This window comes from Equus asinus, chromosome 24 (assembly GCF_041296235.1).
Source record: "Equus asinus isolate D_3611 breed Donkey chromosome 24, EquAss-T2T_v2, whole genome shotgun sequence".
Classification (NCBI taxonomy): domain Eukaryota; kingdom Metazoa; phylum Chordata; class Mammalia; order Perissodactyla; family Equidae; genus Equus; species Equus asinus.
The window spans coordinates 20,083,355-20,097,002 of NC_091813.1; the positions used below are offsets into that span (position 1 = coordinate 20,083,355).

Consider the following 13,648-nt stretch of genomic DNA (forward strand, 5'->3'; position numbering starts at 1 on the left):
TATTACATGAGATACTTCATCTGTAAATAGTAAATTGAATTTTATAGTTTTGTCTACTTTCACTTTTATTCATGTTGTGTCTTAACAATTAACACCTTGTAACAATCGAGCACTGAATTTAATGATCCTTAGCACCAAGGAGTCAAGAATAGTGTACCACAAGGGGCTACTCTTCACATCTAGTTAATAAACAAGACCTTGCTACTTTTCCACAAGGAAAATATCACTCCAAAATTAAACACAACGAAAGAGAAGGATCATTTCACAGAAAAGTTTGGTGTAAACTATTTGTAAAAAAGCAAAAAAAAAAAAAAAAAACTAGTGGATTCGAAAGTTAATATTAAAATTTACACTAGAGGACTCCTTGATTTTTAATTAAAATTTATTTAATTTTAAATGTTCTTTCCAACAGAAGAGGTAGGTATATTTCCACATATGAAAAATCGGTTATAGCCACAAATCAAAACAAGGAAAGCCAGATAAAAATCAACATACTCTCTTCTAACAGCACAGAAATGTCACTATTTTATGATGTTACTAATAAAGACAGGAATTGCTTCGTGTTCCAATCAGACAATAATCTTAATTTTCATAATCTACTTCTGATAGTAACAGGAGTATTGAAAGGCTACCTTTTCATCACAAAAATTGTTTCCCACAGTGATTTGTGACGCAAGTCATGGTGACCTTTGGGTCACCTGACAGGATTTTACTGTAATTCTTTCCTATTTTCACCAACACCATCATCATCAAGTCTCTAAGAGTCTACAAAGATCACCAGATTTTTAAAATTTAATTACAACCGAAGGGGTATATTCAGACTAGAGGTGGAGAGATTCGACCATTCCAGTCAGCAAACAAATTCAAATGTGCAAAATTTTAAAGTATCCGCATTTCCAGCTTTAGACTAGAAAATGTATGGTAACTGATTTTACTCAGTAGGTAATTAGTGATTTAGCCGAAAAATTCATAAAGACTGTTTCTTTGACGATCAGACTGGAGAATGACTGTATTTAAGATACATGAAAAATCTCATGCGTTGGACAAATGGATGTGAATGGCAGAGCATCTCCAAAGTCACATAATGATTGCTTTGGTCTGGACAACATCAAGGCTAATAAAAAAATGTTTAAAATAAAAACTTCATAAATAAAACATCTGGGTATCGTATTTAACACTTTACTCAGTCTAAAGGTTACTAATACAGAGAGCACATTTGCCTTTTTCTCCCCACCCTCAAACCCTCATTTGCTTGTTTCCCTGAAATTTTATACGAAATGGGAGCTTCCTCACTGTCAACAACAGTTAAGGCCCAGTTCAATTTACTCTCCTTTTGCTTTTCCAGTTTTCTGCTTTTTTCCATTTTCCATCACTAGCTGTTTTTCTGATTTGCTCACACCATTTGCTGAAATACCATTCACAGCTGGTTTTCCAGTTTGGGATTTCTTAGGCATGTTGTATGTCCGAACATAGAAGTTAAGAAAGAGAAGTATGAAGCTGATTGAATAGACAATGAGAGCCCAGTGCATCCATTTGGGGAAAGGGCAATCTGTGTACAGAGACAGTGCTGTGTGGCCAATGGTCACATGGAACTGGATCTGGAAAACAGAAACAACGCAGGGTATGTTTACTTCAAGGAGTACATCACTTCTAACAAGATCAGAATATTCTACCTAGCTAAAACAGGCCCGAATTTTGCCAAACTATCCAAAATTTAATAGTTCTCTGGCTCCCACGCCTGGTTCCTTCTCACTCAGGCCACTGCTTGAATGCCATCCCCTCGGCCAGGGCTTCCTGACGACCAGAGCTAAGTGCCCTCCCCCTAGGGGGCCCTCAACCCCCCTAACCACAGGGGTCTGGTTTTGTGTGGGTTTTCATTCTTTACAAGAAGTATAATGATTGAAATTGTATGTTGTGTTGGTTGGCTTCTCGACCGTCCACTTTTCCACTGTGTGCAACTTGAGGGCAGGGCCCTGTGTTGCTCCCTGATAATCCCTGTATCCTTGGCACAGTGTCTGGACTCAATGAATATTTTCTGGATCATGTTGAGGAATGCTCTCTAAGGAGAGGGGATATCAGGGGCCTAAGAGAGTAAAGCAACAGTACTGTAGGCTCTTCCATCTTTGTTTTCCTCCCACATTTTAGACCGATTTCTTTCCACAAAACTGTCGGCAAGCTGGTACACATACTTTTAAAAATGAACTTATCAAAATGGTTCATTATTTGTTTCTTACAGAATAGCAGACAGGTAAATATGCATTAGAATTCACACTATCCTTTAAAAAATAAGATTTTAGGTAAAATTTAGTAGATACTTGAGAATAACTGCAAAAGAGAAAATCACTTTCAATGTTAGGAGTTTTTAAAAGAAGAAAAGCCAAAATTAAGATGCCTTTAATTAAGATGAGGCAAGTCAGTTTATATTCTGATATATCAACAAATGAATGGTTCTTGATATAAGAAATATGAATTCCATGGTGTTAACAGAGGTTAACTTTTTATAAGATTAACTTACTTGATTAACTGTCGTGAGAACTTGTGGCTTGGAAATACACTCCCCTTCACAAAATTAACCTGCCATTTGGAATGGGCAATCGTGCGTTCTCTTTTAAGGACATCATTATCAATACTGCTTATTATATTAAACATTATTCAAACAATTTATTCCACGTAAGCCCCATCAGACTAAACAAATTTTTAAAATTTTCTGTGGCAAAAATCCAGATTTTAAGTACTTTTCATTTCACAATGATTCTTAGAACCTGCATCACAGAAAAAGGGTGTGTGCACGGGCGTGACAGAGTTGGCGTCACTCAAGGACAGCCACTTGCAGCATCAGCAAAACAGACATAAACGTTCACGTTTGTGTTCTCTCTTCATTTTCTTAGGGCCATTTACTAATTACTGAGAGAAATGAATTACACAAACTGTCTAAACAGCTTCCACAAAAACTGGAAGAAGCTTCCTGCACCTTTTTGGTTACAAACGAATCCTTCACCTACAGCATTCCCCAAAAGTTGTGTTTCCTGTTTGGTTAGCCAGCTGTTTAGCAATTTAAAGTAGAGGCGGATAATATTTCCAAACATGATCCCACGGATAAAATTGTGCACACGCTATGATTAAAGCAAATTATAATAAATTCCAAGGCTTGAAGAATAGCTATCAGGGTGGCTTTGGATTTCCAGTCTGGCTCTGGGCTAGTGCCTAACTCTGAATGTTACACTGATGCACCCAGATGCTGCAAGAAGTTCTACTCGGGCTATGTGCTGGAAATGGTCTGGTCTAAAGACCGGCTGTGACGACACCTAGCTCTGCCCTCCAAGGACTATGCGCTGGAGAATTAAGAGTCTCTGTCCTTGTTCCTCCCTCTACCCCAGCCTTCCTTGTCTCTGTGCCTTCTCTTCAACCTTTACTTTCTAAATGTATGAGATCTGTTAATAAGGACTGAAAAAGGGACTAAAAAACTGAAAATTTAAGCAAGGACAGAATGAAGAGAAGTAATAATAACATTTTAAGTAAAAACAAAAAAAAAATCACCTCAGAGAAAAGGTCTATTATTTTTCTAGTCATACATGAGTCTACGTCCTTTGTGGTGTGTTTAGATCTTGACTAACCCATTTCACAGATGTCTCTAAGGAGTATTTCTCTTAGAGAGACGAGAGCTGTGTCTAGTCTTTTAAGGGCATTTAAAAAGCTAGTGGCTGTCCCCACTGAGTCTATGAGCAGGGAGCTCAGAGCCAAGCAGCCACAGCTCCCAGAGCTGGAGCACAGAGAAAGTCAACTTGTAACAGAAAATTGTCAAAAATGACTCGGCACTTTACAGTTAACAACTGAAACATTTTCAGTATTTCACCAGAAGAAACTTTAGAAGCATTTAACTCACCAGCTGCAACATAGTCAGGTATCGTTTCCACCAAAGATACTTCTGAATCCATGGGCCAAATGCACTTAAGCCGTAGTACGAGTACATAATCACATGGATGAGGGAATTCATCTGGGCTCCGAAAAAAGCTTGAGAAAAACAAGAGGTAATTACAACATACAGAAAACCTTACTAGGCAATAAACCATTTGGACATAAAATAAATGAATGCACATTATTTTCTAAAATTTAATCATGAGTACAGATTAGGAATAAAAGTTGTAAAGCAGTACTAATGGAAAAGCCTTCTCTTCAGATCATGTTAGGTGTTGCTAAAGTTCAGACTCAAGTTTTTACCATAGAAATAAAAATAGGTGGTCTTCAAATGGAAAGGATTTTGATACAGAACTAGTGCCTGTATTACTCTTCATTCTATTATTCTTGGGGAAAAAGTCATGGTACATACCATTATTTAAGCAGATTTGTAAATGTGTCATTATTGTCTTTAGATGTGCCAATATACATATCTACAACAACAGTACTTATTGCCTAGGTTTCTAAATAGTTTTAAATTGAAAGTAGCAAGGTGAACTGTACCATAATGACCGCACCCTGGGTCCCCGTCAGAGGAACCATCTGTTTCCAGCTCAATAACGTGAATCATCTTCAATCTACAGGCATCTGAAAAGCTGAAGGCAGATCTTGGCCAAACTGTGACTTCAGATCCTCCTTAATATCAGCAAGGCTATAAATACAATTTCCTCTGAGTAAGAACTGACAGGCTCACGTGAGGCCTATTTCGGAGCAGGTGCGGGCTCTGGGCTTGGCCTGGAGGTGAGCCGTCAGCCTGAGGGGTCATGTCTCGGCATCCTTTGGATGCGAACCACTAGAACTGCTCCTCATCAAAATATTATTTGCTACAAGTAGGCTTAGTTTATGCTCATCTCTGGGGCAAATCTTTAGGTGTTAAAGTTGTCACAGATAAAAAGCTAAAGCTTTACTTTCTTCAAATTTCCTTAAAATGAAATTAACACAGAAATAATTAGCAAGTTAAATGACAGACCAAGTCAAATTCCCAGGTTCTCATTACTTTCCACCGACACATTTATCTAATGCAACACGTACAGATATTTTCCTGAAAATGCTCACCTTGTCCCCCTGCGACCCACTTAATTCCAATCCACCACAACGTAAACATTGTACAGTGATGATATACATGAAGGAAAGAGACTTGATTGTTTTTCTTCCTCAAGATAAAAAACACCGTGTCTAAATACTCCACTCCTTTAGACACAAAGTACCACCACAGAGCAGCAGCTATCTGTAAAAATAAAGGAAAAGCAAGTTCTAAACGCCAGAATGCCACTATCGTGTGGTTTTCTGCTCATTGTAAATAAGTCCTAAATAATCTTCATTGCACAAAATGTACTAGGCATAGACTCATTTTTGCCTAAGTAGGTGTGAAACCTAGGCATCTATCCATGGGGAAAAAATGGGAAAGAAAGAGCCAGAGCTCTCTGTACACAGTGCCAACAATTTAGAGAAACTTTTCCATCTGTACGTAGCTGGATGCCATGTACTACCAAACCGGTGAACACGGAGCTGCACACTGAGAAGCCTTGCAAGCTGGTGGAGAGGCTGCGAGATTCACTTGGTAAAGTGTTTCAGTTGTTCACGCTTAGCCGTATTGTACCTCAGATATTCTTGCAAGTATTTTTGTGTAGCAACTGGTTTCTGCTAGTGCCTGACCCTCTATCACTTTAACATGTGCAACAAAGTCAGTTCCCAATCACAATAATTTGTATTAGGCAGTAAAATCTTTAAAATGATAAATTGAAACAAATAAGCAAAAACAACAAATATTTCCTAGGTCATAACTATAATCCTGCTTACATGAATAAGTCTTTTCTTTCCCTGGCTCTAATTAAGATACCAGATGGTGCAGAAAGATTACATTACATGCTGAGATTAAGGATCCAAAGACCCAGTAAGAAGTGACCTCTGTATATATGTTTTAAAATATTTCACGAGAATCCTACTATAATAGTAATCTAAACTCAACTTTTTTATGTCAAATATTTCCTATGATAAATGTCCTATGTACAAGTAACCAAAAGGGCAGGTCATAAGTGAAATCTGATGATAACATAAACCTTTGTGTGTCAGGGTTTGAGGGATGCATTCACAGGCAGGCAGAGGGGTTTCAGAGTTGAAAGCTCCCTTCCTCATGTTATAGGAAAGGCCCAATAAATAAATAAATATATAATAAATATATAAATATTTATATAAATAAATAAATAAAGTCTTGTATTTACAGGTTGAGAATTATTTACTGAATTTGCTTAAGCAAAAGTATTGTTGAAAATGATAAAACTGGTTGAAAATAGGCTTGAAATAGTTAACTACTCACAGCAGGACTATATTTAATATTCACTATTATGTTAGTACTTTCAAACAAAGTAACTATTCCCATTTGGGCAAAATAAACTTTATCTAGAAGGTAAGAGAGAATGTCTTATTTTTCCCCCATCCGGGCCTCGGAATTAGCCACAATTCACCAACAGTTACAAGCAATCCTCTTTAGTCTGTAAACTGCACTGTCTTTGAATAGGCTACATCAAAGTGCAAAGTGATACTTCTTTGCCACCTAACAATGAATGCAAACATGAGTCTCTGAGTGAAATGTTTATTCTACTACATTTAACATTAGAGAAGAGAAGAGAGAGGGAGGAAAAGTTCAAATGCAGTTTGTTGCGAATCTCTGGTTCTTTCTCCCCTAGGTGACAGTTCTCACAATACCTAGTTTTTAAAAGAACTGGCCTTTTATGCATGCCAGGAGGGTAGCTTCACAATTACCAGAGTCGTATTTTTAAACCTGTACCCTAAAAATGTTAGTGTGTTGTTTTATCCAGGGCTTTTTCCAAGCGTACTTCTAGAAGAAAGCAAGCTGAACACTTCTCCTTTTCCCCTCCCCTAAACCAGGCAAGACCACAGGGGCGGCTCTCCACTGAGGAGCGTCTCTGGCAACGCAGCTATCAGAGGAAAAGGTTTTCCTAGCCCATAAATCTAAATAAAGCATCTCCCCTCCTTCTCTCTCAGTCTCACCCGGGTTTTACTTTGCTGCTAACCACTGTCGCCGTGACGGCTGTCTGCCTCTCCCTCCGTCCCTAGAATGACAGCTCATAAAGGCAGGCTCATCTCTCTCTCCCCCGTGTGCCCAGGGCCCCCGCTCTAGCTGCACGCAGCAGATGTTCAACACACATCTGCCGGAGGAATAAAACCAACATGACAACCAGTGGGGTGATTTTTCGTCCGTGCGTAAGTCTTCTAACAGGGAAATGAAGACACAGACAGAAAACGGCAAGGACACTAAAGCAATCTGGTCTTGGGTCTTGATAAATATTGACATTTATTTGTCCAACTCTGATGACAAAAAGTTATTTTTTTCAATGGAAGCTACTATATATATATCATTACTACATATATTACATGTAACATAAAATACAGAACATGTTTTATATACATGTCTCATGTATATATAATTTTTCACATGAACGAAAGTACACTAGAGGAGTTCAATAAATCATAAAATAATTGATTGCTTCTTCCACTGAGTAAAATGGTAATTTTACTGATGTGGGTGATTGGAAAGTAAAATATTATAACATTATATTACCAGTGGTTTATTTTTCTGCGGTTACAATACAAACTGAGTTTATACCTATACAAATTGTGCTATGCTTAATTTGCTAAACACCACACCATTTATAAAATGTTTGTTTTTCTTCAGACTTTCTTAACAAATAAATTAGACTCTAGGAGTTTCTATCCTTGACCAAAAACAACAAAAATCTAAATTATCATCTTTACGCTAAATACGAAACTTTTTTTTAAGTACTACATTCTAGTAATCAACACATATTTACTCTCACACCACCAAATGGAAGGAGAGATACTGGAGGTACAAAAACAGATTTTCCATCATGCACTTTTAAAGAAAACCATAGCTTTACTGACTCAAACAATCCAATATACTATACCACTGTATTAAAGGACGTTTGTACAGACTGGGGACTATAATATTAAACCCACTTCTACTGAGTAATAGTATTTTTAATGTACTTACCCTGACTTCGTGAACATTATCAGAATAATCCACAGTCTGGCAAATATAGCTATATCCTGCATTATATGATCCCATGAATAACTGGAAAAAAAAGGAACAGTATTTTTAGTAGATACAGCATTAAAAATACTAAATACAATATGCAACTTTTCAAATTATTTTAAAAAGCAGTATTGTCTAAAAGAATTCCAAATGCATTAAACATTAACATATTAAACAAACACATTAAATGTGTTAGAATTTCTAACATTTACTGTGTGTCAATTTATTCTAAAATTGAAGTCTAACTTAAAAATCACATGTAACTTTTGGACTGAGACATCAACTCTACCTACTTCAGAATATTAAGAGAAACTCTGATAAACTGTGGCTCAGAGCTAAGAATTGCAGTGACTTCTAGTCTTGATCCAGAGTGGTGTGCATCTAAAAAATTAGGTAAAAGTATCCAAATAAATTAAAGTTTTTTACAAACTTTGGATTCTGTAGGCTAAGTTGTCAATTAAAGAAAGATTTTTTTTAAAGGAGCATATTCTATTTTCCCAGTATCACATCCAGTTCGGTTTATAAAGAATTTTAATGAGGAGTCTCTTGGAAAACAAATTTCTTACACTCTCACAACTTGAAAAATGGCTGTGTCAATCCAGCCTTTAGGATTTCCCTTCAAAATGTCATGAAGCATTTGCTGGTGCCCAGAAAAGAACATGCCGATTAGCAGCAACGTTGTGTTAACAGTTGACTCACTTTAGTGCCAACTCAAAACACACCGACATTCTGTAACGGGAGTTAACTGGAAACTGTATTTTACACCTGCGTATTTGGATCTCTTACCAAATCCGACACTGCTGAATGAGAATCATAAATAAATAGCTGCAACTATTCACTGAGCGCTTAATATGTGCCAAACACTGCAAAACTGTCTCACTTATCTCTGATACCCAAAAGGTAGGTATTATTCTCATTTTACAGATGGGGAAAATGAGTCTTAGAAAAGTTAAATAACTTCCAAGGTCAGAAAAGCTAGTAAGGGTTGTTTTAGAATCCAGTCTCTCTGCTTCCAAATTCCATCTTAAATAACTGTCTCACACTTTATGTATGTTTCATATTTTTGTTATCCAAAAATGAAAAACGTCAATAATAGAAAATTTATTTTTAGAGTAGCTAACAGTTATCTTGGGGTACAATGTATAATGATGGTTTTAAACATTTTCATTTTGCAATTTCAATAACCCTGGGGAATTATTATAGACTGATTTGAATAAACCTACCTCTCTGAAGATAAAAAGGTTAAGGAAAACCATGCCAAAATTATAGATAATGAGCACTAAGCGCATCTGAAAAGGCTCTCGGTCCTTCATCCATTTTGGACCCAGCCACACGAACAGGAGATAAAGAGTGCTGATACCAAGCGTAGTCCATGGGGACTGCATCAGAGGCCAGTTTTCCACACGCTTATCTACAGAGGGAACAAAATACCATAAAATTCATTACACAGTAAATGTTTTAAAAATGAATTTACTAGGAATTATAATGTCTCAACTTGGTTTTCCTAATTTGACCAAATACAGATCACTGTCCATTGAGTCTCAACAAAATACAAGGCATAAAAAACAAAGAAACGGGGCCAGCCCCGTGGTCGAGTGGTTAAGTTCATGTGCTCTGCTTTGGCGGCCCAGGTTTTCACAGGTTCGGATCCTGGGTGCGGATATGGCACCACTCATCAAGCCATGCTGAGGTGGCGTCCCACATGCCACAACCAGAAGGACCCACAACTAAAAATATACAACTATGTACTGGGGGGCTTTGGGGAGAAAAAGGAAAAATAAATCTTAAAAAAAAAAAAAAAACAAAGTAACAAGACTGATCCTGTGAGTAGCTTTTGAAAATGAAGTTTTGTTACATATGGTGCACATTATGTTTTATAGAGAGCCCAGAAGAAATAAGCTCACCAAAAATACAGAACAAGCTGGGGATGAAAAGTTTATGAAAGATTTCACAGACAGAAGAGGAAAACTCATCCTCCACATTAACGAGGTGAAACCGACCAGGGCAGCTAGGCAGCCGCGCCTGTGCCTAATGCAGGACAGAGCAGGGCGTGAGCAGCTGGGGGCCAGCGGACGCCCGACACAGGAGCCCAGTTATGTTCGGGGATTAAGTTAGAGATCATCACAGTTCCGTAATCTATTTAAATGATTAAATATTCAAGACATTTTTCTAACTTTTTCCTTAAGGATATGAGTCTATTTTCTTAACCCATGAAGATAACCAATTTATGTGCTTTTCTCTAAAGCTATAAATCATTTACTTTACATATGTATAAATATAATGAATGAATCAATTTTACAATACAGTTTTGCCACAAGTAAAACATTTCTAACAGAAGCATGAAAATGAAATCTGCGGTTAACAAAAAGTAATATTGTAATACATTATAAAAAGATATTGAAATTAATTTTTATATTTCTAAAAGCTAAAAAGCACTTTAAAGGTTGTGCATCTAATGTCTAATCTATTCTTGGTAATGCAAAACATTTCTATGTTCTATTCTGAGGAATATTATAAATTTTTAAAATAGTAAAAAAACCCAAAATTTCTACCTTTCAGCCAGTTCCTAAACCTAGCCTAAATAAATTTAATTGCTCATTACAATGTCCCCCTATTATACTGACAGTTTTACTAAAATTATATATGATAAAAAGCTCTGGATTAGATAATTATGTTTCAAAACACTTTACTTAAAAATAAATTAATCTGTTTCTATAATTGTCAATAGAAAATAAGATACAAGACATGAAACACAAGCAGAACAACATTTAATCACATAGCCTCCAAAGTCAGGAAGTGACATCATAACTATGGTTTCTATGAAACAGTTGTTAGAAAGGTGGGATAGTGACTTGAAAGAAAACACACAGGAGAACAAGTAAACTAGAAAAACTCCTTTTACTTCATAGTTTACAGAGGAGGCCTACCATCTATCTATCCATGGAAATTATGGTTCTATCACTCGAATCAAAACATATTCCAGAGGTAAACTAAAACATTAAAAGACAGAAGAGAAGGTAAACCTCTTAAAAGGAGGGAGTGGCTGACTTCTGTTGGAAACATTGTGCCACTATGATCTTTTTTTTTTTTTTGAGGAAGATTAGCCCTTAGCTAACATCTGCTACCAATCCTTCTCTTTTTGCTGAGGAAGACTGGCCCTGAGCTAACATCCATGCCCATCTTCCTCTACTTTATATGTGGGACGCCTACCACAGCATGGCTTGACAAGCGGTGCCATGTCCGCAGCTGGGATCCGAACAGGCAAACCCTGGGCCACCGAAGCGGAACATGCGCACTCTGCCACCGGGCCAGCCCCGTCACTACGATCTTATCAGGGACTGTTCACTTTTCTTTAAAGTTGTCATAGTATCCTTCTATGGCCATATCTTTCCATGCCTAAGGCCCCCTTAAAACATGGGATATTTATCTACTTAGTATCCTTTTCTATATTATAGAAAAAAGATTTAATACAAACCCCCTAAACCCTAGAGCCCTGTTCCACACCAGGTCACAGCAGGAGGAGCACTGTGGTGTGCTGCTCCCACCCAGAACCAGAGGGCAGACACTGTTTTTACCATGAGACTGATGCAAAGAGCCAAAGGACCCTGTTATGGGATAATCTATGTAGGAAAGAAAGGAAGATGAACTGATCTGTAAGGAGACTCAAATTTCTAACATCATGGACTATTTCTCATTCTCACAGAATTCCTACTGACTTCCTTTAAGCGCTGAGCAGCAAGTAGAAAAATATCAGAGAAACAGGTCCAAAAATTTCCCAGAAATCACGAAGAAATAAAAGTGCTCATTCTTGTTGATGTATAGGGTGGGAAACCTGTACCATTCTCTCATTCGACAGAGAAACTTAGAGAGACAACTACCAAAGGCAGAGCGAGGAGACAGGAGTAAGAAGCTGCAGGTCTGACAACGTGAAACACAGAGGCTATGAGAAGAGCAAAGGGGTGGGCGGGGCGGAGCGCGGGTAAGAAGTAACCAAGGCCCGGGAGAAGGCAGGCACAACCCTATCAGTCAAAGGCCCCCAGGGCACACTCCCTCCTCATCCTCTTCTTCTAGAAAACCTGACGGAGAGCAGGTGAACTGCATTAGTGCTTCTGCAACTTCAAGGAGAAAAACAGCCACCTAGGGAGCATCGTTAAAACGCAGGTTCTGACTCAGTGGGTCTACAGTGCAGCCCATTTTTAGGAAGATTCTGCACTTTCTAGAAAGCTCCATCTGATGCCATGCCAATATTCCATGGGCCACCCTTTGAATAGCAAGAAAGTTGATCCCTTAGGTTTTTTTTTTTTTATTTCTGAAAATTGTTACTTTTAACAACAATAATTAGGAGGAAGAATGGAATTGAAGGTGAGAAAAACTAGATCAAGAAAATAGGCAATTTTAACTAGTCAGGGGACCCACTGTGCACTGCCAGGGTACCGGCGCATGTTTCTATTCCATTACAGCACCCTCACACTGTCCTGTGACCTTCTTTTAAAAAGTAATCTCCCTGAAGGCAGGGCTGGGTCTTTCATTCTTGTATTGCAAGGCCTATCAAGGTGCCTAAACATTTATTTGACGAATAAATGAGGGGTGGATAATTTTTTTTCATATTAGTGCTTTATTCTCTGTCCCTGCAGTGAAATCCAGCAGCACATTGATTAGTACCAAAGCTTCTTCAGTGTCCAGCACGCCTGTCCTCAGCTCTGCCTGGATCCTCCTCTACGTTGGCACCAATTTTAACCTCAAGTCCACAACACTTCAACCCAGTACTTAGTACGTGTGTGCCCTATAAGGCTCAACCTCTTGACCTCCTTGTTTTTTCCAGGGAAAGAAGGCAGTGCCCTCACTTCTCTGCCCAACAATGCAGGTCACGCATTCATTCAGCAACCACATAACAAAGCCCAGTTTTCAGCCTACAAATGGCCACATTTCACACCACATCCTTCTCAAATTAGCCCTTCCAGGTGACAAGGGTCAGAGAGTCTCACAAAATCCCCCTCCAATGATTATTACGGAAGTTGTAGGAATGGTCAGCACCTGAACTGCACTGTAACAGCTCCCATCCTGTGATAATATTTGCATGAAATTTCTGCAGCTCTTGGCAGTTATGTCTTTCTGCATTTATTTGCATTAATATTTCCTTTAGTACTTCTGACAAGATTCAAATATCCTACACTTCTTTTATCTATTCCTTTTTCCACTAAAAATAAGGATTGAGTGTGTCACAATAGTGTCATACAAGGATATGAAAATTCACCACCACTAACAGGTCCCTTGAACGCAAAGAATGACGGTGGATTATAAGAGCAAAGGAAAACCGCGAGTACGGAAGCTCTGTGTATTTTATATAATCTCTAAATACATTAAAATAATGAACTCTCCAGGTTTTCATTAACTCAGATGTTTAAATAACGTATTTTAAAGCTAAATTAAATCCTCCATTATTCATGTGAGTTACACTGAATCCAAATTTAGATTACGCGTATTAGAGTAAGAGATCTATTTCTAAACGTCGTCAACATCCTAATCCCACCAGTTATGGGTGGGGTTCCACACCATGAATTTATTAGGGGAAAAAACCTGAGAAAACAATTCTACTGAAACCCTATCCCTCCTGCCACC

At 37.9% G+C, this 13,648-nt stretch overlaps 1 protein-coding gene across 1 annotated transcript in view; it reads right to left on the minus strand.

Moving 5' to 3' along the window:
* Window positions 1–364: 364 nt before the first annotated feature.
* The window catches only part of ELOVL4 (ELOVL fatty acid elongase 4), a 30,130-nt gene continuing 16,846 nt past the window's right edge, over window positions 365–13,648 (minus strand). The window contains exons 2-6 of the mRNA XM_014859760.3: window positions 9,253–9,440; window positions 7,988–8,068; window positions 5,011–5,182; window positions 3,884–4,011; window positions 365–1,598 (exon numbers count right to left, since the gene is read on the minus strand). Coding sequence (XP_014715246.1) covers window positions 1,323–1,598; window positions 3,884–4,011; window positions 5,011–5,182; window positions 7,988–8,068; window positions 9,253–9,440 — 845 coding nt within the window. The 3' untranslated portion in view covers window positions 365–1,322. The remainder of the gene's footprint in view (window positions 1,599–3,883; window positions 4,012–5,010; window positions 5,183–7,987; window positions 8,069–9,252; window positions 9,441–13,648) is intronic.